The sequence below is a fragment of the Suricata suricatta genome, chromosome 5 (assembly GCF_006229205.1).
Source record: "Suricata suricatta isolate VVHF042 chromosome 5, meerkat_22Aug2017_6uvM2_HiC, whole genome shotgun sequence".
In the NCBI taxonomy this organism is placed as follows: Eukaryota; Metazoa; Chordata; class Mammalia; order Carnivora; family Herpestidae; genus Suricata; species Suricata suricatta.
In genome coordinates, this window is record NC_043704.1 from 142883593 (window position 1) to 142909022 (window position 25430).

General features: G+C 45.9%; 1 protein-coding gene across 1 annotated transcript in view; it reads left to right on the forward strand.

Annotated features, from left to right (window-relative positions):
* The first annotated feature begins 7355 nt into the window (after positions 1–7355).
* TGFBR2 (transforming growth factor beta receptor 2) overlaps positions 7356–25430 on the forward strand; it is a 50719-nt gene continuing 32644 nt past the window's right edge. Inside the window, exons 1-2 of the mRNA XM_029940380.1 lie at positions 7356–7564; positions 12242–12432. Coding sequence (XP_029796240.1) covers positions 7371–7564; positions 12242–12432 — 385 coding nt within the window. The 5' untranslated portion in view covers positions 7356–7370. The remainder of the gene's footprint in view (positions 7565–12241; positions 12433–25430) is intronic.

Consider the following 25430-nt stretch of genomic DNA (forward strand, 5'->3'; position numbering starts at 1 on the left):
TAAATTCTTCAGTTGAACAAGTCAGAAAGGGAGGGGAACACACACACACACACACACACACACACACCTCCTCTCCAATTTATTCACAGTTACCTACATTTTAGTGAATTGAGGCTGGAGTTTTATTAGGATGGTTGACAACTGTCCAGATTCAATAGTTTACTTGCCAGCTCCTGACCTTCAAGTTTCTAGACCAGGCCTGGAGTTTTTCCAGTTCATTTCTAGAGTAGAATCTCTCTATTATGAGAGGAGACAGACTAAGTCCGAGATTCTGTGCTTGCCCCCTGTGCTTCTCCTGGGGCTTTTTCTCTGCCTTCGCCACTCTGCTTGCCTTTTGGAAATCTCACTTGGGTTGAGCCAGTCCCGTGAGCAGCATACACACCGGAGCATCCACGTCTGCGCACCCTTCCCTTGTGTAAAATGCAGGATGCCTTTTTGATGAATGATTCTCTGTCTTCAGAGATCTCCTCTCCGCTCAGCCTCCCAAGGTCTCAGCTATTTTCTCAGCCCAGAGTGCCTTTTGGTCCTTCCCTTACCCAAGCCACCCATTCTTCCAGGACAGACCTTCCTCCCCCATAAAACTGGGTGCTCCTGGGGCAGTCTGTCTCCTTTTCTGACCTGCCTGCATTTAAAAGCAAGTCAGTTACATCTGATAATTTTGCTTCTCCAACTAGAAGGTAAACCACAGGAGGGCGGATGTTTGCTTTAACTCTCTTGACTTGGAGAATGACAGACCCTCCACAAATCCTTAACTGTTGACATTGTGGTCTGCAGTTTCATTGGGAAAAGACACATCTTCTTAGGTTTTTGACTAGAATGATTTTTCTGCCATTTCAAAGAGATTTTCGAGCATTGATCAGGTCATCCATGGAAGGTTTTTCAAAAGTATTATTATTGCAGAACATTGGCATGAAAACAAAAATTGATGTCTTGAGGCCACTTATCTCTGTTTCTTTCCTACCCACACTCTGGTCTGCAAGTTCACTACGTGATAGTTTGTCCAGTATTCATCCTTCCGAGACCACACGGGACCATCCCCTGAAGGAGGGCCCACCCCCCCTGCTCTCCAGACATACACAATTACTTAGGGAACGGGGTTAAAATGCTTTAAAAACTAAAACAGAAGGTATTGGTACTGGTAGAATTTCCAGTTATGCCCCAGAGAAGAAAAATATTCCTAAAATATCTTGGACTTGATCATGAGGTGTTTTTTTGTTTGTTTATAGTAATTGGTCAAAGCGTTTTATTCCCTTGGAGATGTCTTTCTTTCGCAAAGAGTTCTGAAGGGACTGCCCTGAGGCTGCGTGACTCGCTGCTTTGTTCAGGAGGGAGGACGGGTGTGACGGCCAGTATGCTTGTCCCACCTGGTCTCGGGGGCCGTGCGGTGTTCACTGCCAGCATCACAGGCCATGGCGGCTGTCTGCCAGATGGTTGCCTCAGTGTCTGACTCTGAAATGCCAACTGCAATTAAAAACCTTCTTTCAGAGAACAAGTCTTTCAATTCTGGGCCCATATGGTGATCAGAGCCTCTGGGCCTGTGATCGTTTAAGAGGCCAGACTCCAGAGAAAAGCAGATGGAAAGAACTGTAAGATGAGACGTTGGCTATTAAAAAAAAAGGTGAGGAACGGTATTTAATTTTGCTGGATCCAGTATGAGTGGAGAAGGGGAAATAATGGCCGGTCAAAAACTGGGTTCACCCTAGCCTTCCTCCTCGACGTGTGAACCAGCAGCATCGGCAGAGTCTGGGAAGAGTGTCAGTTCCTACCTCCAGCGCTCAGCTGAATGAGTTCTTAGCTAGGTTACAGGGCCCAACCCTTTATCCAACATGAACCCACATGTCACTGTGGATACTTCGCAGATGTGATTAATAACAGCAGTCAGTTGACCTTAAGTAAAGTCATATTACCCTTGGTAATGTGACTGGGCCTCATCCGATCAGTTGGAAGGCCTTGGGAGCAGAGAGGTTTCCCTGAAGAAGAAATTCTGTGTCGACTTTGCAATACTCATTCCTGCCTGGGTTTCCAGCCTGCTGGTCTACCGTCTAAATTTCAGACTTGCTAGCCCCACAATTGCATGAGCCAGTACACTACCCAACACCTGGGAGGTTAAACATATTCCCAAAAGCTGTGTGTCCCTCCTCACATCTGAGAAGCACTGCTCAGAAGCATACTGAGTTCTGTTCACCAGTTGCCATGGGTTATTCTTTGAGATACTGCACATAGTTGTATCACTTTTAGTGGTCTTGTTCTGAAATATATAGCACTAAGCAAGACCTCCTCAGGTGTTTGTAGAATAAATTTCTTCTTAGGTGCCCCCCCTCAAACACCCCACCACAACAGGAGACAAATGCATGAATTCAAACATACAGGAATGCATGTCTGGCAAAGTGTTGAAGATTATTTGTGGACTCTTGAGATTTTTACCTAATCCTTCAGTTAATAGTTGATGCCATCCCAAAGATAACGGACTAAGAATTTATATCTAATATGCATATCTAATATTTGTCTAGAATAAGTCTAAGCCTTAGTAGGCTGCTCATCACTAACCTTCACAGACAACAGGATTGTTCAGAAATAGACACAGCTAAGCATTTACTTAATTCATATTCTCAAGACCCGGAACCTGTGTCTCCAGGCAATGAGTTTGGGGAAAATGTGCCCTAGAGTGAGGAAGGCACTATGACCTAGACTGAAGGTCTTGATATTACTCATAGGTTTGTTTGAAGAGAAGTGAAATGTGATGTGCCATGTGACCCCGTCATATGCCGAAGGAAGCTACCCATGCTCACTTCCTGTAGCGAATGACTTTCTAGGTGAGAGATATTCTTATTGGAACTTCTCTCTGGGGGCATTATGAATAGCTGATTTGCCTGGTATGGGTAGAAAATTCCCTGAAGACGATCAGCTGCACACAGAGGGCCTATAGACACTAAAACACATGGCCTCAATGTGAGAACATATTAAGTAAAGATGCAGGAGAGTAATTTAACCCGAATTGGAAGTAACTTAGAAGTTAGTTAGGGCCTACCATGGAGTTAATTGGGTAGCTTTTGTTGTGGTGGTTAGGGTAATATCTTTGTCCCTGGCTATTTATATATACCCAGTCATTTTCCATTACTTTGGTCTCACAGACATGTATTCACAAACATAAGATGTTTGATATCTGAGGTTGCAATGGTAACTTCTCCTGTTGATTGGAATGTATAGATGGAATTATGCCCAAGGTGAATAGCCACCGGGGGCCCTTCCTGTCCCCCAGGAACCTCCCCCCACCGACTCTGATTAGCAGTGCACTACCTAGGGTGTCGCCAGTGACCCTTGTGGACTCTGGGTTAGTCCTTGGAATCTTCGATGGGGGGATGGGGCTTCTGGATCATCAGGGAGTCTGTAAGTCAACCCTGAGAAATGAGCAAAAACGTCCTATGTCTGTCTCCCTGCCCCATCTCCCCAGAGTGACTTCATAACGTCTTTAGCAAAATTAGATGGCTTCCACCAAAGCTAAAGAGAAGCTTTGTCCTTTACATTCTGCTCTATCCCACCGACACACGTATCCACAAGGGAGACACTGGCTCAAAGCAGAGGCAGACATTTATTGGGTGGAGGTGTCAAGGTAGGGAGCCCCCCTGAGGTCAATTAACAGGGAGTGGCCAGCTGGAGAAGGGAGGGGAGGAAATTATAGTGAATATGCCCCAGGTAAAGGTTTTCAGATTTTTCAAAACAAAACAAAAAAACCCCAACTGATCAAGCTGGAAAAAGCTGTTCACCTTAGCAGTGGTCGCTTTTACAACAATAAAGAGAGAAAGCTGAGGCCTCCTCACTGGGTACCTATGACGTGATATGTGATAACGTACATCCTTTGGCACACAGTAGGTGCTTAATGTGTACGAGTCCCCACTGTTAACTGTCCCCTCCCTGCACGCGCTCACACACCTGTGCCTCCAAGTAGGGAGTGAAGTTGGCTGTTTGCCTTTTTCCCAGAGTTCATTGCAAAGGTCTTCCCTTTTTGGGTGTTGCTATAGGCAGCCAGCCTCATAGATCTGCACGTCTCCAGGGGCCCTGTCTGCACAGACTGCGGTCGGAATGCCACCCCCAGAGCTGTGTGACTTGGTCGCCCATGTCTAGCCTCCTTTCTCTTCTTTGATGGCCCTCTTTTGTGTCTTCACTGTCGATTGTGTTTTGTAGGTGACAGACCTAAAGCACTTCTACTTGTCAACAGGTCTGTGGCTGCCACTGTGGCTTCTGACAACAGACTCACTGTTTGTGCTTCTCTCCTGACTTTTCTCACACTTCTTAGCTTGCGTTAGAAAAGCACTGGCTAGGGGTGCCTGGGGTGGCCTATTCAGTTGAGCATCTGACCTCAGCTCAGGTCATGATCTCATGGTTCATGGGTTCGAACCCCATGTTGGGCTCTGTGCTGACAGCTGGAGAGCCTGGAGTCTCCTTCTCTCTCTGACCCCTCCCCTGCTCGAGCTCTGTCTCTCAAAAATGAATAAACATTAAAAAAGAAAAGAAAAAAAGGAAAAAGAAAAGCATTGGCCAGCCCAGAAAAGGACTCCTTTCCATCTGAGGTGTAAAAGAGGTATAAAAGTAGCTTGAGGGGCCTGGACTCCTGGTTCCATGGAAGGACTGCTCCCTCACCGTCACAGAAGTTGTGTGTGTGTGTGTGTGTGTGTGTGTGTGTGTATGTGTGTGTGTGTGTGGTGGGGGGGTGGTTTTTTGTTTTGTGCTGGTCATGTTGTTTTCAGCTCATCTGAGATCAGATTCTATGCCTCAAGTGCACATCAGAATCCTCTGAGCAGCTTCTAAAAATCCTGCCGCTCAGGCCGCCTTCCAGAATAATTAAATCGGTGTATCTGGAGGTGGGACCAGGGCCTCATTATCTTTTAAAAGCTCCGTAGGTGATTGATTCTAACGTGCCCTCAAAGTTGATAACCACTAATACAGGCTAAAACCCTAAAGGGCTAGAAGGCTTAATTCCATTTCATGGAGGCTTGATTTTTATATTTAAAAGAAATAAAGCTTCCTAGCCAGCAAATGCATGTCTGTCTGAAGCATACTCTATTACAACAACAACATCACATAAACAAAACGTGGCCCAGCTTTTTTTTGTTGTTTTGCAAATATCTTATAGGGAAACCTAAATAAAGGGTTAAATTAGTTGTTTCACAAATAGATCCAAATCTGTTGCAGAGAACATATATATTCATTGTCCTGTTAGTCCCAAATAGAACACAAGTTTCAGAAAGCATCTTAGCTTGTATTTTTAGCTTAGCGTAGAGCTCTGGGTCTGGGAGACAAATTTCAAAATAGTTCATTGCCTAAAAATACACTTCCTGAAATGAACTTGAGGCCTGAGAGGGATGAATGGGTTTGGTTTTTTTTTCCTTCTTCTATATTTAATGTTACCACAAGAAAGCAAATCTTAAATTTATATATGTTTGTATTTTTAGAGACCCAGGAAACAGGTGCGATGCCAAGTGATGAAGAGGGTTTTGTGGCAAAGTGTGGACGACAGAAATCTGGAATTCACAGGACAGGGAGAGACCGTGGGAGGGCGAGGACGTTGTTCTGGCTTTAGGCAAGCACGTGCTGGGCACAGGGAGGGGATGGGGAGCCTACCTCCCAGCTTCCTGATGACCAGTGACTGTTCCAGTGCTGCATGTGGTGGAGGCACCTACTCTTTCTTAGTCCAGCCGATAAGTGTCTCTGAGTTCATGTTTGTTAACCAAATGCTTAGTAGCCTTGTCTTTATTGTTTTAAATTTTTTTAAATGTTATTTGTTTTTGAGAGAGGGAGAGGGAGGGGCAGAGAGAGAGGGAGACACAGAATCGAAGCAGGCTCCAGGCTCTGAGTTGTCAGCACAGAGCCCAATGCGGGGCTTGAACTCAAATTGCAGGATCATGACCTGAGTCGAAGTCAGATGCTTAATGAGCTGAGCCGCCCAGGTATTCCCCTAGTAGCCTTGTCTGACTCCATTTGAGTCTCCAAACTCATCCCTTGAACTTCCACATTTGCCAATAGAAATGGATCTCATGCAGGGGACATACAGGGATGGTAGTGTTATCTCCTTTTTAATAGTCTGTTAACATGCAGCATGTGTCTTGCAAAGAACAGTTAATCTTCAATATGTTATTGATGACTGTGAACGAATATTGCATTTATAATTACACCCGCCACCCCCCATTCTAAAGGAAGAAGTGGTATATCCTTTCCCACTTGATATAAAGACCCATATGTGAACTTCTTATATTTAGTACTTTGTATATTTATTATTCACTTACTCATCCGACAAATACTTTTGGATATCTTCTCTGTAGCAGGTCATCTTCTTGGCACTAGAGATACAGTATGTAAACAGGGCAGGAGAAAGCTCACAGGGCTTGCATTTTGGTGGATAGATTCTAAGCAAGTAAGTGACTGAGATAGTTGTGCAGGAGATAAAAGAGAATTCCGTGGTAGTCACTTGTGGGTTGCTTTACAGTGAAGAGGTCACATTAACTGGAGACCAGAAAGGTGACAAAAAGCCAGACAAAGGGAATAGCACGTGAAAGGCTCTGGGGAGGAAGGAACTTGGCTTCCTCCAGGGAAGGCCTAAAAGGTAACAAGTAAATGGGCTGGCGAGGGGGTGGTGGCAGATGAAGTCAGAGAGTTAGCAGGTGGTAGATTCTTGAGGTAGAACTCATCCTTTACTCACCTACGGGACTCCAGTGCCTGGAGCCTTGCCAGTTTTGGGGATTCTGTCTCAGAGACAGTCAGTGTTGGTTAATCAACTGATTTCCTTCAAGGCAATGGGGAGAGGTTAGAGATAGTCTCTTGCAAAGAAGACCCCTACAGCTCTTCCCATTGCAGGTGAGGAGAATGATGGCAGTGCCCTGCCTCACCTACAGTGTCTCTTCTGAGTTGGCCAGAACCCTTTTGTGCTGCACAGCTCTGCTCCATTGTGACCTCTCTCTCCCCATCTAAGTGGTGGCTCTCATTAGGATCCCGTATCTTCTGTGTTTCTCTCTATTTTGGGTTACCCTCCCTCACTTGTTTCCTTGCCTATATACTCAATGATGGTTTCCTTAAGGTAGGGTTCTCTGTGCTTCCAGCACCCAGTACTATGCAGTGGACTGATCAGTTGGCTGTTTCTGGATGGAAGGATTACATGTGTAGATAGGGTGCCTTAGGTAACCACTGACCAAAGCAAGAAGTTACTCAGATGCCCCCCCACCCCCCGGCCGCCGTCACCCTTCAACGGCTTTCATTACAAATCTCGTACATCAAGGAAATTCTCATCTGACGTGAAGGCATTATTTTATTTCATTTGAAATTGCGACACATTACCGGGGGTTCACGGGCAGGCTGCCTAGTGGTTAGATACTCATTTAATGTGTCTCGCCTTTCCCTCCCCAGTTAATAATGGCATGATGGTCACTGACAACAACGGCATCATCAAGTTTCCGCAGTTGTGTAAATTCTGCGATGTGAGATCTTCCACCTGCGACAACCAGAAATCCTGCCTGAGCAACTGCAGCATCACATCCATCTGCGAGAATCCGCATGAAGTCTGTCTGGCTGTCTGGTAAGGTGGCCCCCCCAAAAGCGTCCTTTGTTCCCTTCTGTAAGGGACGCACACTGCCGTACGTAGTGTCAGGGTGTCCCCTTGCCCCATAACAGGTCCCTTTTTCTCAAGTGACCTCTCTTTCAGTTATTAAATCTAACTTCCAGAGATCCTCTGTACATTTTCAGATACACACACACGCATGTGGATCTGTTTATAGGAGAGTGTGACATTGTATAAGGTGACCTTAAATATTTACCATAAATCTGGACCCCTTCCTTGTATGAAGGAGACACTTTTGCGACTCATCGTTTTCATTGACAACCCCTTGGCACCCCAGTGTGACACCAGGGGCTTTGTTTCTCAGAGTCTCGTTTTATGGAAGGAGAGGGGATGAAAGGTGGCTGTGTGAAGAGGAAAGGCCTTGTCAGAAACAAAAGGGAAGCTTCTGGGAGAACCAGAAAAACAGCCCATTCATTAGTCAGAAGCAGTGGCCGCGTTACTCACGGCACCACTGGGCCACATACTCCATCTTTGCTCTTGGATCAGAACTGCTTATTTCTCCTAGATCACATTCCCTCCGTCTCTCTCTCTCTCTCTCTCTCTCTCTCTCTCTCTCTCTCTCTCATCCCCCCTTCAACCCACACACGTGCATGTGTGCCCACACGCGCACACACACACAGTGCTCATAAATCCTTTGATTCATTCACAGTGTTGGATTGGGACTAAGAGCAAGAGATAAAAGGAAAATAGAGATGAAAAGAGTCCTCATTTTTATAAAATGTATAAATTCATTAATGCGATACAACATTTGCAGACTTCTTCTGATGTTTTAAACTTATCAGCCAATAAATAAGTCACCTATGTGTCTCCTGGCCAGTTGGCAAATGAGAATATAAACCCAAATGTCTCCCTGCACCCCCCCCCCACCTTTTGGGGAACAAGTCTTTTGAGACTTTCCCCAGCTCACTTACACTTAGCCTTGATGATAGATCTGAAAAGCTTGCGCATTTCTGTACATACCAGGAGATGAACTAGATTCTTAAGAACTAAAAGAATGCTAACGGCACCTGGCTTGCTGTGCTTGCCAGCCTCACTCAGGTCTGGTGTGGAGCAGTGTCTTTACAGAAGGGGTTTTGACAGAGATCGTGGTCAGAGGAAGAGGGGCTTGCAGGCTGAGGACGCTGGTGGTGTGAGGACTCAACTGCGGTGGGCCCAGTAACGAGAAGGCGTTCTGCTGAGAGACATTGGATGGGCCTCAAGTGGAAATGATAAGACACTTGTTCTGTGCAATTCTGAAGGGCGGAAAGGGGACCCGTAAAATCAGCAACGGGACAGACTGCAGTAGACGTGTAAACATTTTCACAATTGTGGTTTCCTAGCAGCAAAACAGGCTTCCTCCTCTGAGGAGTCAAAGTTCAAGGGAGGCTGGGGGACCACCCATCAAGTCTAACGCAGGAAAGATGGAGACCCCAGATTGTATGACCTCAAAGCTTCCTTCTTTGCTTCTGTTCTCTGACGTCACCTTGACTTAAATATCCACTGTGACATGAGAGCTTACTTCCGCTACCCCCAAACAGGCTCATCTGCTATGTATTTTGTAGGCCTCTCTGATGGCATGTGAATCAGGTGTCTCTGAAATTCCAATCTCTGGAATGAGGCGTTGCTCGCTGTCTCAGAGAATGTGAGCTTGGGGGGGAGAGACCTCCCTGTTTCCTCAGCGTTCCTGCCATAAAGAGTCCATACAGTGAGTGTTGTCTTTCTCCCTGTCTCAGCAGAGACGCATCCCCCTTGGGGGGTGGGGGCGGAGTGTCAGCAAGGAGAAAGGGAAGAGAAGGGTGCTGTGACACCTCCTGCTGATCCTCAGCCTGAGGCCCTCACCCCCTCAGCTTCCGGCAGCAGTAGCCCTGAGGATCACCCGGAGTCCCCCCAGCTCACATCCCTCCCTCGCCGACTGGAGCTTCTTTAGACATCTGGCCTCTCATCAAGTTTGCCCCATAGGCAGCCAGCGTCCCATGACCAGTTGATGCCAGGGTCCAAAAGGTCCGGCCACGTTGCCTCCTTTGGGACCGCTTTGCCTGGCCATCTTAGCTTTACATCTTCCCAGGGATCGGTGAGTCATTTGCTGTGACCTGCACGGTGCGGTGGCTCAGCTCCTGCTGTGGGAAGTGCTGCTTCCTTCATCCCTTACAGGGACCTCTCCAGAAACTCTCCACAGAAATCTCGCCTCCTTAAGGTCCGTTTCCAGGGAAGCCCAACTCAGAGCCAGAGGTGGAAATAGGCTCTACCTTGATCCTGCCTTCCAGTGCCTTTTTTAGTCTTAGTCTCTTTTCATTCATTCATTGACTCCTTTGTTCATCTAACTGATGTCAGCTGTGCCCCCAAAGTGTGTCAAATGCATAAGTTCTTGCCAAGGATAAAAATAATTTGGAACCAAGATTAATCTTATTCTTGTGTTTCTTCTTTTGAGTGGGTGTTGACAAACCTCTTTAATGGCACAGAACAAATGTTTCAGGACAATGAAGTCTGTAGTTATTTCACTGTATTTTCCCTTCCGATGCACAACTGTATCTTAAGATATTTTTCAGAGTTGGCTTTTGCCTGCCAGGGAGCACTGTGAGAGGAGCAAGCAGAGAAAGCGGTTAAGGACTTTCCCCGGACTCGAATATCCTAATTGAATTTCCTCCCTGCAATTTTAGATCTCTAAGCAGCGAGCAGGTGGAAGGCGAGAGGCTCTGAAAGAGCTGCCTGGTGATTATGCAGCAGCTTTCCTTCCTCGTTCCATTCCATTCCATTCCACAGTTCCTTCCTCATTCCATTCCTTGGGCTCTAGAAGCTTCACGAGGAAGAGACACCATACTTTTACCTGGGGGCACAGAAGACTCAGCCTTCATTTTGTTACCGGAACCAAACCCCTCTGGGCATGCACACAGCACAGAGCATACCCCTCCCCTCACTGCAGGGCAGGGAGAGATGTGTCGTTGTTTCATGGCTGCCGTTTTTGCCAAGACTTCCCAGTAGCTTTGCGGTTAAAAGTAAGTAGATTTTTAGATAGGCATAGTTTGTTGCATGGTCCTGCCAAGTTGAGTTTCACTTAGTTCCCTGTGAGCCACCCTAGGGTAAGGATTCTGACTGCGGCGTTTCCTTTACCAGTAGGGATCTACTCAGCAAGGGCGTGGTCCTCTTGTGTCTGCTGGATTATTTGTTCCAGAACCCTCGAGCTCTTTCACCAAGGGCCTGTCTACCTCTACTGGAGCCAAGCCTGGGTTGCATGGACGTCAGACATGCCATCTCTATTCCTGGGTGTACTGTTCTGTCTGGACGGACCCTCACTTCTGCTCTTCTTAGTCCCTTGTTGACAATACTGTCTGTTAGTGTCCGGGAATTAAATACCCTAGCGGTGCTGCCAGAGTTGCTCTTCCCCAGTGGACATGGCCTTGCCTGTTTTCCAGGTGAAGGCTGTACCTTAGTTGCTTCTTGCTTCCAACCTGCCTCCCATTTGCTTGTTGGGGGGAGGGGAGCAGCTGGTGAGTGTGTGCGGGCTTGTGAGCACCCATGTGCACTCCATCACATGCATTCAGAGTCCTTCCCGGGGAAGATTAGAGTTGCAAAACTGATGGTCATTGAGGCCTTCTTACCCCTTCCCTAGATTCCCCTCCAGATATAGAGACTGCCTTTCAAGATAACAGGTATTTTGCAGCTGAAAAAGTCAGAGATGGGAGGAAAGAGGTCAGACCAACCTTGGTTGTTGGACAGTCATCCAAGATGGCAGCTTTATGAGAGGAGCAGATTGAAACTGGCAGAGAATGATGCCCTTTTCCAAGGATGCCAGAGTTTTATTCTGGCTTTTGCAATTATCATAGTGGACATTAATCATGTCACTTTAAAATGTAACGTACACATAACAGCCAACTGAGCATTTTCTGGGGCCTAAGTAAAATGCCACTTGGGAGATTCTGTGAGCCGTTAGCTGAGTTAGGCTTCAAATATGTGATGTGAAGGGATACTAAATGTAGAGGTTTATGTTTATGGCAGCATAAAGGATTTCACTGATCTATAAATGAAGAACACGTTGCAGTTCTTTCCCATGTGTTTTCATTTTTTTCCTCTTCCATCCCTTCCTGTGAGTCGGGACGCTGCCAGATTGCCAGGCCTTCATCTAGGAAGTCTGTTCCGTTTTCTCAGGCCAGCAAGCTGCTGACATGGAATACGCTCTCATTCATAGTGCTCTGGGGCCCAGCAAGGAAAACTGTGGAACTGCAACTCCTTTCCTAGGAATGCTGCTTGAGAACAACGTAGCTAGACATGCCCCCTCACCCTGTCAGATACACCGGGATGCAGCGTGAGCCCTACAGCGCACTTAGCATGGAAGGCTTAATCCTGAGGACAATCTTCCGTTTACTGGGCCTTCCTTTCTACTCATTTAATTAAGGCATAATGTGTAAAATTCTCCAGCAGGACAGCCCCCAAGGGAAGCTTTCATGTTTATAATCCTAGATGGGTTTTGAGACTATGCAACGGAAAGACGGAAATGAGTAGAGAAAGCCCAGGGGCCGGGGGGACAACCTGTTGCTGTTGGAGATCAGGGACCAGCTGCAGTTGTTAGAACAACTTTATGAAGCAAGGACAGTCCAGATTGCTTTTCTGTCCAGAAGACCATATTCATCCATCCACGTTTTTCTCTCCTCTGCACCCTAGGAGGAAGAACGATGAGAACATTACCCTAGAAACGCTTTGCCATGACCCCAAGGACACCTACCATGGCATTGCTCTTGAAGATTCTGCTTCTCCCAAGTGTATTATGAAGGAAAAAAAGGTGTTGGGCGAGACTCTCTTTATGTGCTCCTGTAGCACCGATGAGTGCAATGACCACATCATCTTCTCGGAAGGTGAGTTTTCTTCCCTTGGAAGTCTGGGGCCCAGCTTCCCGTGTCCATCTCTTGTGTCCCCGCTCCACAGTCTCAGACTCCATCCTTCTGAAACAAGAGAGGGAGCTTACACTCTGTGGATTAGGAGCCAGTCACCTGGCGGGACGAGGTGCTTAAGGAGTAACAGGGCTGGTTCTGGCCCATAGCCAATCTGGCTGATATGGCCCATGTTTTTCCTGGCCTCCAACCAGTAGTTTCCTCCCCGATGGCAGTGGCCCTCTATGCGGCCCCTGGAGCAACAGTGGCATCACCTGAGACCTTGTCAGCCATACAGATTCTGGGGCCCCACCCCAGCCTGTGGAGACAGAAACTCTGGGTGCAGGTCCTGCAATCTGTGTTTGAACAAGCCCTCCAGGTGATTCTGATGCCACTAAAAATAGGAGACCTACTGGTCTAGAGATTGGAGGAGGCTGTTTGGTACTGGAGTGAGACTTACTTTGAATTAAGTCAAGTAGTTTCGTGTACCCAGTCTCAGGATTTGTCTGAAGGGTACTTATTAATGTCCCATCTTCAAGAAGAGCTGAAATGTGAGGGACAGTCACAACCTGGGGTTTACCTATGGAGGCCGGGAAAGAGGAGATCGGATACTTGCCTTCATCTTTGAAGTCCAACATCCATTCAGCTTAGAAGGAGGGCACACACTATTCCTTCCATTTAAAACACTATTCAATGATTTTTAACTACAAAATAGTATATGTTTCTTATTAAAATTTCAGACAATCCAACAGCGTGTAAAAATTTTAATTGAAGTACGTGTCTCCTCTCCTCACTCGCAACCGAATAGATAATCAATGTGAATAGTTTGTTGGATGCTTGTCTCTGTCATCCATTCATATAATCCTTCCTTATCTCTGTTTTCCTATTGCCTTCCCCTCTCCCTTCCTTCCTTTCCTCAATCCATGCATCTGTCCATCCATTCATCTATCTGTCCATCCCATACACTCATCAGCCTTTCAGTGCAAATAGTTGATCATACTATAAAGATTATTTGACAATATTTTGTCACCCAACCACTTTTACCCCTCCTTTTAAATAAGACAATACGTATGGATAAACTGCAGGCCTTTTAATTATTGTCTAGAAATTCCATAATATGGATTCTCTCCTAAGACTGATTTAACCATTCCCTGTTGGTAGATTATTTAGTTGTCTCCATTTTTCCACTTAATCCTACATTGAATATCTTTGTAAAAATGTCTTGTACATGTGTGCTAATACTTCTGTAAGATAGATTTCCAGAAATGAAATTCCGGGTCAGCAGCTATACACATTTTAAATCTGGATAACTGCTGTTAAATTGTTCTCTCCCCCCAAAAGATAGCTGAGTGTACAAATTTCCATGTCCTTTCTTGAACCCTGGAGATCATAAGCCTTTTAATTTTGCCAGACTGATAGTGCAAATAATATTCTCTTGGTTTTAGGAATGTAAATTCAGAGCGGGGTAGGATTATTTTAGCCCCAGATACATCAGGTTCAATCAAAAAATGCTTTCAGAACACACGTTCTGGGCTTCCACATTATCCTTGTTCCTGTGTCTATCGCAGCGGGGTGGAAAACAATGTCACACTGTGTGCGTGGAGCTCGCCCGCACTGTTAAGCCACCTGTCCCTCTCTGTCCTTCATCTCCTCCCATTTCCCCTCCCTTCTTGTCCAATCCCTTACCTATGCCGGCTTCCCCATGTACAAACTCAGACGTGTTCATCCTGTCAGCACAGCACTTTGGAAGATCACCCTCCCTCCAGTTTTCTCCTCCTTGAATCGCTCCATTTGTCTCCTTTTTCTTAGGTAATTTAAGTTTGGTGGGAAGATATAACTATATTAAATCACATTAAAGCATGGGAACACCTGGTATCCTGATGTAGCTTGTAAACCTTCCCCAAGTAGTTCACCTTTTCAGAGAACTCCCAGTCTCAGGTGAAGGAATTAATCTCTAATAGCAGAATATCCAAACAAGTCATTGCCATCTGTGAAACTCTTCTCTCCTTGTGCATCCTGGCTTTTCTCCACAGTGGAAGAGTTTATCTTCTGCAAAAGGGATAAAAGTTAGTAAATGGCCTGCCAGTTGAATAAATATTTATATTACTCTAAGCTTTTAAGATATTAATGACTTCAGGGGCACCTGAAGCATGGCTCAGTTGGTTAAGCGCCCAACTTCGGCTCATCATGATCTCATAGTTCATGGGTTCGAGCCCCACATCCGGCTCTGCACTGGTGCAGAGGCTGCTTCGGATCCTCTGCCTCCCTCTCTCTCTGCCCTCCCCAGCCTGCGCTTCTCTCTCTCTCAAAAAAAGAAAAATTTAAGAAATAAAAAGGGGGGGGGCAAAAGGCTCTTCATAAAAAAGAAAAAGATATTAATGACTTCAGTTTTCAGTATATTTCAACTCAGGTGATAATCATGGGCCCATGTCTGTACTTTCCCTCTTATTCATTATCAGACTATTTCTTTCCTTATGAGATCAGATAGTCAGCATAAAGACAGTTTCTCATCGTGCAACTCAGGAAATCCAGCACAGCTGACGACTGGGTTGTCTGGATGACTTCGAAGTCTCTGAGGACGCTCCAGGGAGTGCTTGCCTTTTAGGCATCGCCTTTCTCTGTGCTGGGACAGTTCCTCCGCCCAAAACGCCGCATAGTTAGCAGCCTTCGGGGCTCCACAAGCCTCCTTACTGCCACCATCCGTTTCTTACACTGAGGAATGAAATGTCTTGAAGCAATTTTTATTTCTCCCTGCCACCTCACATAAGATGTCAAACGCAAACCCTATGACAGGCTTTGTGCTGTATTTTTATTTATACAGTGCTCTGTTCTTTTTGCCGGATTTCTGATCTGCAAACGCAGTGAATGATAATTACTTACATCTTCCATTTTTCTTACATATTTAAGGGGAAAAGGTAAGGCACAAAATTTTCCTTTTAAATGAGGATCTTTATTTTCAGGGCTGTTAGCCACAATAGCTGACATTCAGAGGGATCGAATCCTGTCTCTGAAAGATTGTCTCTTGCCAAAAGGTGTTGTGGAGAATTCTGAGAAGTCCCAGTCCACCCCTGGACTCACCCAGACCTAACACTCCAGCTAGAAGAGCAGGTGTTTGTGTTTGTCCTTACTGATGGCCTCATGACAGCTGCTAGCCAGAGGAGCCCTGTGTGGCTCCAGGACCTCGCATTGAATGTGAGGGGAGGGGACTCTGAGCAAACAGCTGTCCCGTTGACGTGCAGATGACACGTCCACTTTGCAGACGTTATGTGGTGATCGACCTCCCCCAGAACCTTTAAGAATCAAACGCAACCACTCAGCTTTATTCATTCCATTAATAAACGGTCTCCAAGTGCAGAGCCCGGAGCAAGGAGACAATTTTTTTGCTGTTTTAGGAAAGAGAACCAGTGTGGTGTAGTTGGTTAGGAGTGGGAGCCCGAGGTGGGTTCACTGCATTGGAGGCCCGTTCTACTATTTACTAGCTTTGCCACCTTGGGCCGGTTACCTGATGTCTCCACGCTTCTGTCCTCCTGGGTATGAAATGGAAATTAAAGGGCAGGGCTGGGGTGGGGCGGGTGTTGTGACGTCAGAATTGAATACATCGGTGCCAGGTCCAGCGTGAGGACTCACTGCTAGCTGCTAGTATTCTCTGGGCCTTCTGTGTAGGATTTGGGACTTGGGGACAAGCCATGGAGCCGGACCGTGCAGTGCAGTGCCTGGGTCTGCTCCAGCCCTGAGGTCGTTTGGTGGAGTTTGCCCCTGGCCTGCCAGGACGGCCTACGGACCCCTCCAGCGTACCCAGAGGGGCGTGCTTTGCCGGACTCCACATGCCTTCCCTGCAGCAGGGGGAGCACGTGGAGTCCAAGATTTCTAACCAAAGCTAACCACATCTCTGACATCGCAGGGTAATATTACAAATCAGGCGCGTTGTTCCTGTTTTGACTCAGAATCACAGCAGGAGGCAGCTAAATAAAACTGGGAAGGTCACAAGTGGCGTTCAGGTTAGTGACACGGTTAATCACACTCTGTCCTTGCCATGGGGATTCACCCCCTCGTTTTTTCCAGCAGAAAGCTTGCTTTGGGCCACGTGCCCTTCTCACCGGCCATGCCACCGTTGACCGCTGATAGTGGGGGGCCCATGACCTGGGGGGGCTGCGGAAGTTAAAGGTGATGCAGGGAGAGCCCAGCTCACTAGGCAGCACACAGTAGGTGCCTTCTGGTTTACTCCTTCTCCCCGGGGAAGGAGAACACTGCCAAGGAGCGCAGCTCTCCTGCTTGGTGGAAACCTTTCATCCGAGAAGAGTGGCTCCCCCAGTGGCGGCAGCCTTACCAGTGAGCCGGCGAGATGTACACAGCCTGCCGGACCTACTGCATCAGCATCTGCCCTGTAACAGTGGCCTTGGGGATCTGTTTGCAAGCCGAAGTGTGGAAAGCAGTGGCGTGAACTCAACCCAGCCAGGCACGGAACCAGAGATGGGTCTTGTTAAGTTCATGCTGCTAACGTGCTGAGCTGATCAACTCAAGAGGAGCACATTTGGTCTTAAACCTACTCATTTGGAAATGAGCTAAGTACACTGTACTTGGTCCATTCATGAATCACGTAACGGAACTCCACAGTGAAAGGTCGGTGATAGTAAAGTTTGTTTCTTTATACACCCCACAGGCTTTGTGCTAACATCTGGATGTAGATATCAGGCCTGTTTGAGGTAACATTTCTTTGGTTTCCATGATAACATTTTATACCAATTTGTGGGATTGTCCCCTAATATTTCCCAAAGCAAGAAGACATTTAGGATTGCTTTTAAGAATGTTTTTCTGAATTGGGTCTACAGAGGAGATGTTTAATAACCCCGGGGAGCCCTGGACAAGTAATAGAGAAACATTAAAAAGAGTTTTCCCGAATTAGTTTGTTTCTCGGTTGTCTGTTATGACCATCTGCCAGAGTTGGGTACCTGGAAAACAAGAAAGTGACTTATAGGAACTTTCTGCTCCCAGGTGATTAGAATCCTGGCCACCCCTGCTTTCTCCTAACTTGGTGCTGAACTGCTCATTCTAGAAATGGAGAGGCATCACAGCTCTGCAGGAAGGGGAATTAGCATTAAATTAATGTCCTAAACTTTTGAAAAGTTGGTTTTAAGGCCCGAGACCCAGCCCCTTCCTTAACTCAAGAGCTAGCAAAAGCTGATGCTGTGTCCACAGCCCAGGCTGGGGGAATCCGTAGAACAAGTGGAACAATAGCAGCCACCCTCACCTCGGGTTGAGAGTCTACTGTCGGTCGATCACGTGGGCTAACCACGGGCAGAAATGTTGCCTTGTTTTCCTGGAGTCATATTTTTTTCCTGCCATCAGTGTTTTTTTTTTCAGCTTTATTGAGGTATAAGAGACAAATAGAGTTGTAAAGTATTGAAAGTATACACACACATTATGAATAGATTCCCTTCATCTAGTTAAACCCGTCCATCACCTCACCGTTATTTGTGTGTGTGTGTATGTGAGAACATTTAGATGATACTCACAAGTTTCAGTTATACAAGACGGCATTATCAACTCTAGTCACCCTGTTTTCCGTGAGATCCTCTGACCTTCTTCACCATCTAGCTGAAAGTGTGCACCCTTTGATCAACCTCTCTCCATTTCTCCCACCCTCCAGGCCCTGGTGACCACTTTTCAACTTTTTAGGAGTTTGACTTTGTTTTCGTTTTTGTTTTGAGTCCACGTATAAATGATACCGTGCAGTATTTGTCTTTCTCTGCCTGGCTTTTTTTACTTCGCCTGATGCCCTCAAGGTCCCTTCATGGTTGTTGTGAATGGCAGAATTCTTTCTTATGGCTATTTGTGGATATATTCCACATCTTCTTTATTGAGTCACCCATTAATGGACTCCATTAATGAATGGACTAATTAATGTAGGGTATTTCTGTGTCTCAGCCATTGTGATCTATCCTGCAGTGAATATGGGAGAACAGATATGTCTTTGAGATCCTGCTTTTATCATCTTTAGGTTACTTACCCTGAAGTCAGATTGCTGGATAGTGTGGTTTTTCTATTTTAAATTTTGGAGGAACCCCCATACTGGTTTCCGTTGTCATTGGTGGCTGTTGTCGCTGGTGCCTTCCCACCAGCCATCCCAACATTTTCCTTTCCTCTCCTTCCTTGCCAGTGTTTTTCCTCTCTTATTTTTTTTGGAGTCCTGATTTTTTAGGCTGAAATGAGTCCCATGAAATGAGCATATCTACACTTTTCCTTTTACTCCCAAACAAATGGGTCTCCAGAGAGTGGTATGCATTTCCCAAGGTCCCTCAGTCGGTTCTTCACCTTTTACCCACAGAGAATCAGAGAATCTTGTCTCTTCTTCAGGGAATGCCCTCGCCCTTACACTGTCAGGTCGGGGGTTGGTGTATGCTCTTTATCAGGCTTATGCCCATGGAGGTTGGCACCCTCACATAAGGGGCTGCCTGTTCTGTGGGCACATGACTGGTCACTGAACCACAGTACAGAGTCACCATTCAGCAAGTCCTTGGCAAGAAGTACAACCTTGGGCTTCCACTGTTCATGCATTTGTGAGAAACGTTTATCACGTAAAGAATGGTCAGCAGGATGCCCATCTCTTGAGAAGCTCATGGTGCCCCTCCCCCTCCCGGTAAGAGGATCCAAGTTCACGTCCTAAGCGACTTATCAACTGCCCCTGAGTGGACTGCTTCACCTTGGTGCTCCCCTCTGAAAAATAGAGATAGGCATAGTGTTTCCTTTGAACAGGATTAGTGTGAGGATAAGTGATGTCACTCACGTAGGGGACTTCAAATAGTACCTGGCTCAGAGCAAGTCTTCAATAAACATTGACCAAACATTTACTATTACTTCTCATTGGATTTCGCCAGATGATCAAGGAGCTTTGTGCAGTGAAATCAGGGCCATCTGTTCACTGTAAGGAATGCTATTGGGGAAATTGTTCCCTGCATTGTGGTGTTACCTTCACAAGGAAGCCAGGAGAAGTTTCTCTCAGCCCTCTGCCTTAGAAAGACCATTCCCCTTGTGGGGGTCCCGTTTGTGTCTGATCTTAAGGACACTTTGAAGCATATAGAGCAGAGGTCAGCAAACTTCTTTGCTAAAGGACCAGTTGGGAAATATTTTTGGCTTTCCGGGCCACAGAGTCTCCCCGTGGCAGCTGCTCGGCCCTGCTGTGGACGCAGCTAGGGACAGCCTGTCGACAGTTGGGTGCAGCTGTGTTCCAATAACGCTTGGTTTACAGAAACGGGCTCTAGCCCCTGATGGAGAGCGTGTTTTTCGGGTACCCCCCCGCCCCCGCTGCAGTACCAGCTCAGTTGAGCATCTAGCAAGTAGACGGCTGCTGACACCACCCCACTTGCCTGTATTCCATGTTCGTCTTCTCTTTGTCTTCATGCCACCACTCTTCCCTCTACTTTTGTCTCCCCTTCCTACTCTATCTATAGGTGATGTGAGATTTTTTTTTTTTTTTTGTTAAACAGGATGGGACTATCAGTAAACACATCACTTATATGTCGTCGTCAACTTAGAAACGAGGACTCTGGAAACCACTTCTGACTCAAAGTTCAACCGATGTGGTTAAACAGAGAAGCAGACCATCTGACGTAGGCTGCTGCCCAATGTGTGTTTCGTTGCTGGTGTGACAGCTACATGCAGACTTTTGCAGTTAGCCTGCCCTTGAACCTGAGAGGCTGAGAGAGGAGAGACCAGGGCTCCCAGTAGCCACAGTTTCATTCCTTCCTCTGATTGTAGAATTTTCTTTTAAATGAAAACAGCCTCTTTGGGTTGCAAGCCTAACTCTGGCAGGAAGACAAATGATTTTTTTACAGTATCAGACACGCGGTTTCCTGTCTGTGTTTAACTTGCTAGCAGAACATCTCAGCCAGCTGGTTCCCCCCGGACCTCTTGTGACCTTAATAACACGGCCTCGCGCCATCCAGCACACGCACTCCGTGTATTGATCACATGCCTCGGGCACTTTATTGACTTGTATTGGTTTCTGAGTTGGCGGGGACCTGGGTGCGCTGCGCCCCTTTGTCTTAAATCCCACTTTGTGTTTGTTCGGTCCCAGCCTCACAGAGCTGGCTTCTTGGGGAAACTCTTCAGTTCTCCCGTGGAAGAAATGAGAAGAATAAAGGAGCTTTGGCAGCCCTGAGAGTTCTGGGTGTGCTGCCTTTGAACCGTGCAGTCGCCACTCAAAATAGCTGGCTGGCCAGCTCTGCGTTTTTGTTTTAGGAGACGCAAACCAGATTTACTTTCTGGTCTCCGTGCAGAAGAGAAAAGTTAAGTGTGGAAATACGGTTGTGAAGAGTTGTTAGAAGAGGAAGAAAAGCGTGGATTAAAGTCACTGGTTTCATTCCTGGGAAGAGAAAGCAGTTATTTGAGGTGATGACTCAGTGCTGAAGGAGCCTTTGGTTGTGAATGAGCTAGGTTAGAAAGCATCCTCCGAATCTGTGAATGCGGCCCGTGTCTGGCCAAGGAAATAATAAAGATCGCACACACCAGGGGGCATTGTGACTCAGTCAAGTGAAGCTTGAATGTATTTGTAGCATCTCCAGGCAAAGCAACTCACTTTTGTAGATTTTTTTTTTTCCTAAGCAACAAAGTAAACAAAGATGCTCTGAGGCTAGATGTGGTTGCCGGTTGTGAATATTTCTACACTGGAGCGTCATTCTGCTTTGAATCGTGGCATAGTCGAATCCCAGTAGGGCCACGATGTGTCTCGAATCCCATCCACTTGGATGTGAGTGACCAGTTAAACGTTTGGTCCAGTAGGGCGGTGTATCTGTGGTCTCATCACCCCCATGACCAACTCCGTATGTTCTACAAACACCACATGGATGGATGACTGTGAAAAGGGTTCACAGAGACCCTTTGGCTATTTTACAAGTGTCTCAGTGTCCCACCAGTGGAAAAACACCAGCGAGCTAGCTAACCACCATGAAATTGACTTTCATTTCCGCTCATACGAAACTCCAGAGGATGTATTTTACCACCAGTTGGACATCTGGCTGACAAGCTTTTGTAAAACCTCTTCTGATCCTGAAATCACTCCTGCACGGTGATAATTCTATAAAATATCAAATTTATCAGCAATAATTATACAGTCATTAAAAAGGAACCATTTTGTTTGTCTTTGCTTTAGAGAACAGTATGAAAACCAGTAAGTGGATATAGAAGAAGTCCACTTTGATTTCATGTAAAGAATAAGTTTTTAAATATCCCAGTGTTTAGACCTTATCCTAGTATAGTAGATCTACAGCTGGATCTGTCGGGATTAGATTGTCGAATGATTTACAGAGGAATGGGGTCCCTCCACTGTAACATTTCATCATTTTAAGGACATAACTCATGTTTTTCCTTTAAAAAAATGTTCCTCTGTAGCTGGTTCCAGTGACAAGAATGATTGATCTGGAGTGCCAGGGTAGCTCGGTTGGTTAAGGGTTCAGCTCTTGACTTTGGCTCAGGTCATGATCTCACAGTTTATGAGTTCAGTTCATGAGTTCAAGCCCCACATTGAGCTCTGCGCTGACAGCACTGAGCCTGCTTGGGATTCTTTCTCTCCCTCTCTCTCTGCCCCTTTCTGATTGCTCTCTCTCTCTCTGAAATTAAAAAAAGAAACATAAAAAGAAACAACTGATCCTAAACTTAGGCATTAAAATGCCTTCCATTCCTTCTTTCTCCAGGTCCCATCCTATTCAGAATACCTATTTCTCCCAGCCAGCTGAAGTCCTTGTTCTCTGCCTTGGCTGTACTTTGGAAACACCTGAGAAGCTTTAAAAACTACTCATTAACTGGGTCTTAGCCCTGCAGTTTCAGACTTAATTGGTCTGAGGCCTGGTATCAGGATTAAAAAAAAAAAAAAAAAGCAACAGCATACAATTTCCCAAAATATTCTAATATGCAGCCAATGTTGGGAACCACTGAACTCAAGACAGTTTGTTCTGCCAAATATTTTTATATTTTTCATCATGTTCCTCATATAACCTGGAAAAGAATGGTAACAATTATAGAATGGCAACCACCACAGGAAGTAGCTGAAATTCAGCCTTCTAGGTTAGAGGAGAAAAACAACCAAACAAAATATCTATATTACACGTCCTGAGGAGTAGACGGGTTCTCTGACCTAGGATAATACTGTGCTGTCCTTACCTTAAAAGCAGCTCCTTCCGAACAAGGCCAAGTGCATTACTGGGTGGAGGCATCCGAGGCGTTAGAACAGATGAATGTGTATGTGAAGAGCAGGCATATTAGAAACTTCAAAGGTTGGATGGAAAACTGGGGTGCCACTGTCCCAGCAAAGACAAGGTGGGGGAGGGGGAGGTGTGCCCAGCTGGAGGAGGTGCAGATCCTCAGGTGGGAGGAGCCGTATGACAAGCTGTGGTTCACGCGGAACTGCCAGAAGAAAACTGAAGTTGTGTTTCAAGTGACCGAAGGGGGATCGATGGTGTGAATAATTAATATGTCTTTCCAAAGTGGTTGGAAGACTAACACAAAGAAAAATGTGGCCCCAGAGAACATCCGTCAGGCTGAGGCTCTATCCAGGGAGAAATAGGCATTCATAAAACATGTGATCATTTCTTGGGCAAACCCTGGCATGACTTAGGAGCTCTGTTAATGCTCGTTGCCCTCCTAAAGCCCCAGCAACAAAAGCAGCAGGAATCTGTATCCCAAGGAGAAACGTGAAAGACAGTAAGCACGGTGGGAGGAATGCCTCCCTGCCGTAGCAGAAAGAGAATCAGGGTTCTGGTCACCTGGTGTGACCAGTAATAATGAACTTAATAGAGCCGTGTAAAGTCGGGCATATAGGTCCAGGCGATCGATTGCAGAAGAGTTGCTCATCGAAAGCCATTCATGCGATAAAGACGCCAGGGTCTGTAGGTGAGTTAAGATCACATTGAATTCAGGCTGATCTGACCAAGAGCATCAAAACAAAAACAATAGAACCAACTAACCAACAAACAGGAGTCTTCAACGACAGTCACTGGAGGGGTGTGAGAGCCCCAATGTAATCTTTGCTGCACAGATCGAGGTCCAAGTATTGTGTCTGGGTCTGGAGAAACATGGGAAACCGTGACTAGCAGGAATGATTTCAGGGACTAGATCATTTTACACTTAGAAAAAGGACCTGGCATCTATTGGGTGCCTGCTATGATGTGGGCAGGCAGACTTCAGGGTCTGATACATGGATCTTTTGAAGAGCGATTGAAGGAACAGAGATATTCAACCTGAAAAAGAAATCATGTAGGGAAATGGGTGAAATGCTTGCTGAGAGTTTAAGAGCTGTCCTCTTTCCCATGGAAGAAGAAACCATTTTGTTATGTTTTGCTCTAGAGAACAGCATGAAAATCGGTAAATAGATGAGCAGAAAGGCCACATTTGATTTTATATAAAAAGTAAATTTTTAACTATCCCAGTGTTTAGACTTGATCCTAATCTACAGCTAGATCTTTTAGGATTAGATTATGGGATGATTTACCGAGGAGTGGAGTCTCTCTGTTATAACATTTTAACCAGAGTTTATCTCTGCCTCTCAAGAATATTCCAGAAGAGGTTGTCATACCAGACTAGACTACCAATAAAGTCCTATTGTTGGGGAGAGAGGTGGGAAGGAAATAATATAAGGCAGACCACAGAGTGAGGGCAAGGACTACAGAATGGCTTAGTTTTGAAACACGTGTAATTGGAAGAAAACAATCACGTGGCCTGAAGGGACGACATCTTCCATTATTTTAGAAAAAATCATCCTCAGAGCCTGTCCAGAATGTCAAACAGTCCTGTTCTAGAAGTTAAATCCAATCCTCTGTGCCCAGTGAGCTCACTGTCCTTCTACTGTTTAATTAGAAAGATATCTTATCGTTTGCCTGAATTTAGTTGTTTGCTTTTCACTGAGACAGCGGGTAAGGAATCCTGGCTTATTCTGCACCCCTGAAGCAGTTGACTTCACTAGCAAGTTCTCAGAGACCCTTTTCTCACTGGCGGGCACTGAATACAATTCTACGAAGGCTCTGCAAACAGGTCCCTTATGAATTTTCTATAGGAGACGGAAACATCTCCGTAGCAGAGTACCTAGCAGCTTAGTCCCTGTTTGCTGAAGCCCTGCTTCTCAAACTTTACTGTGTAAATGAAGCAGGAGGAAACTTTGTAAAATGCAGGTTCTAATTCAGGAATTTAGGACAGGCCTGAGATTCTGCATTTCAGATAAGTCCCTAGGTGACGCCGGCCCTTGCTGCCAATCTGGGGGACACACTTTGTTTTCATTTTGTTTGAGTAGAGTTGACACACAGTCAACATTAGTGTCTGGTGTTCGGCTGGGGAGCACACTTTGAGCAGTGGAGTCCCGAGAGAGTCTTTCTGTATCATGCCACCGAACATTTTTAAATACAGAAAATGTTGGCGAGGTGTTAGAACTCCTGAATTAGGAAGTGTGTGTGTGTGTGTAAAATATGGTGGCTGTGATGGGGCAAAAACAGAAGAAAGCTGTAAGGATATGGAAGGTAACAGAATAAAGAGCAATTTGTTTTGCTTCTTCTGCAATTCTTTACCTTGCTCTCTGGGGACCCTGGCATGTCCTGGCTGCAGGGTACTGTGGCTCAGTTATGTTTCCTTTCCACATTGAATGAACATACGTGAAACCTATCCAGTGAATGCAGAGGAGACATCAGTATCTTTGGTTCTCTTTCATCAGATTCTTTATTGTAATGGGGTCCAACTTCATTAGACATGTGGTTCAGCCAAGTTGTGTCCTTGAAGGGACAGCACCCAAACCAAAATGCGTGTGCCTCCATTTTCTCAGCGCAGCCAGATCACCTCCTGACTTCCCTAAATAAGCCTTCCACCTTCTTTTTGCTCTTGCACTTCAAACTCTTCAGGAAATACTATCTTCAGCTTATTTCTGACACGGGTATATTGCTTCCCTTTTTCAAGAAAGAGAATCTTACAGCTCAGATGGTCACAGGGAAAATGGGTTCTCTAAAAGC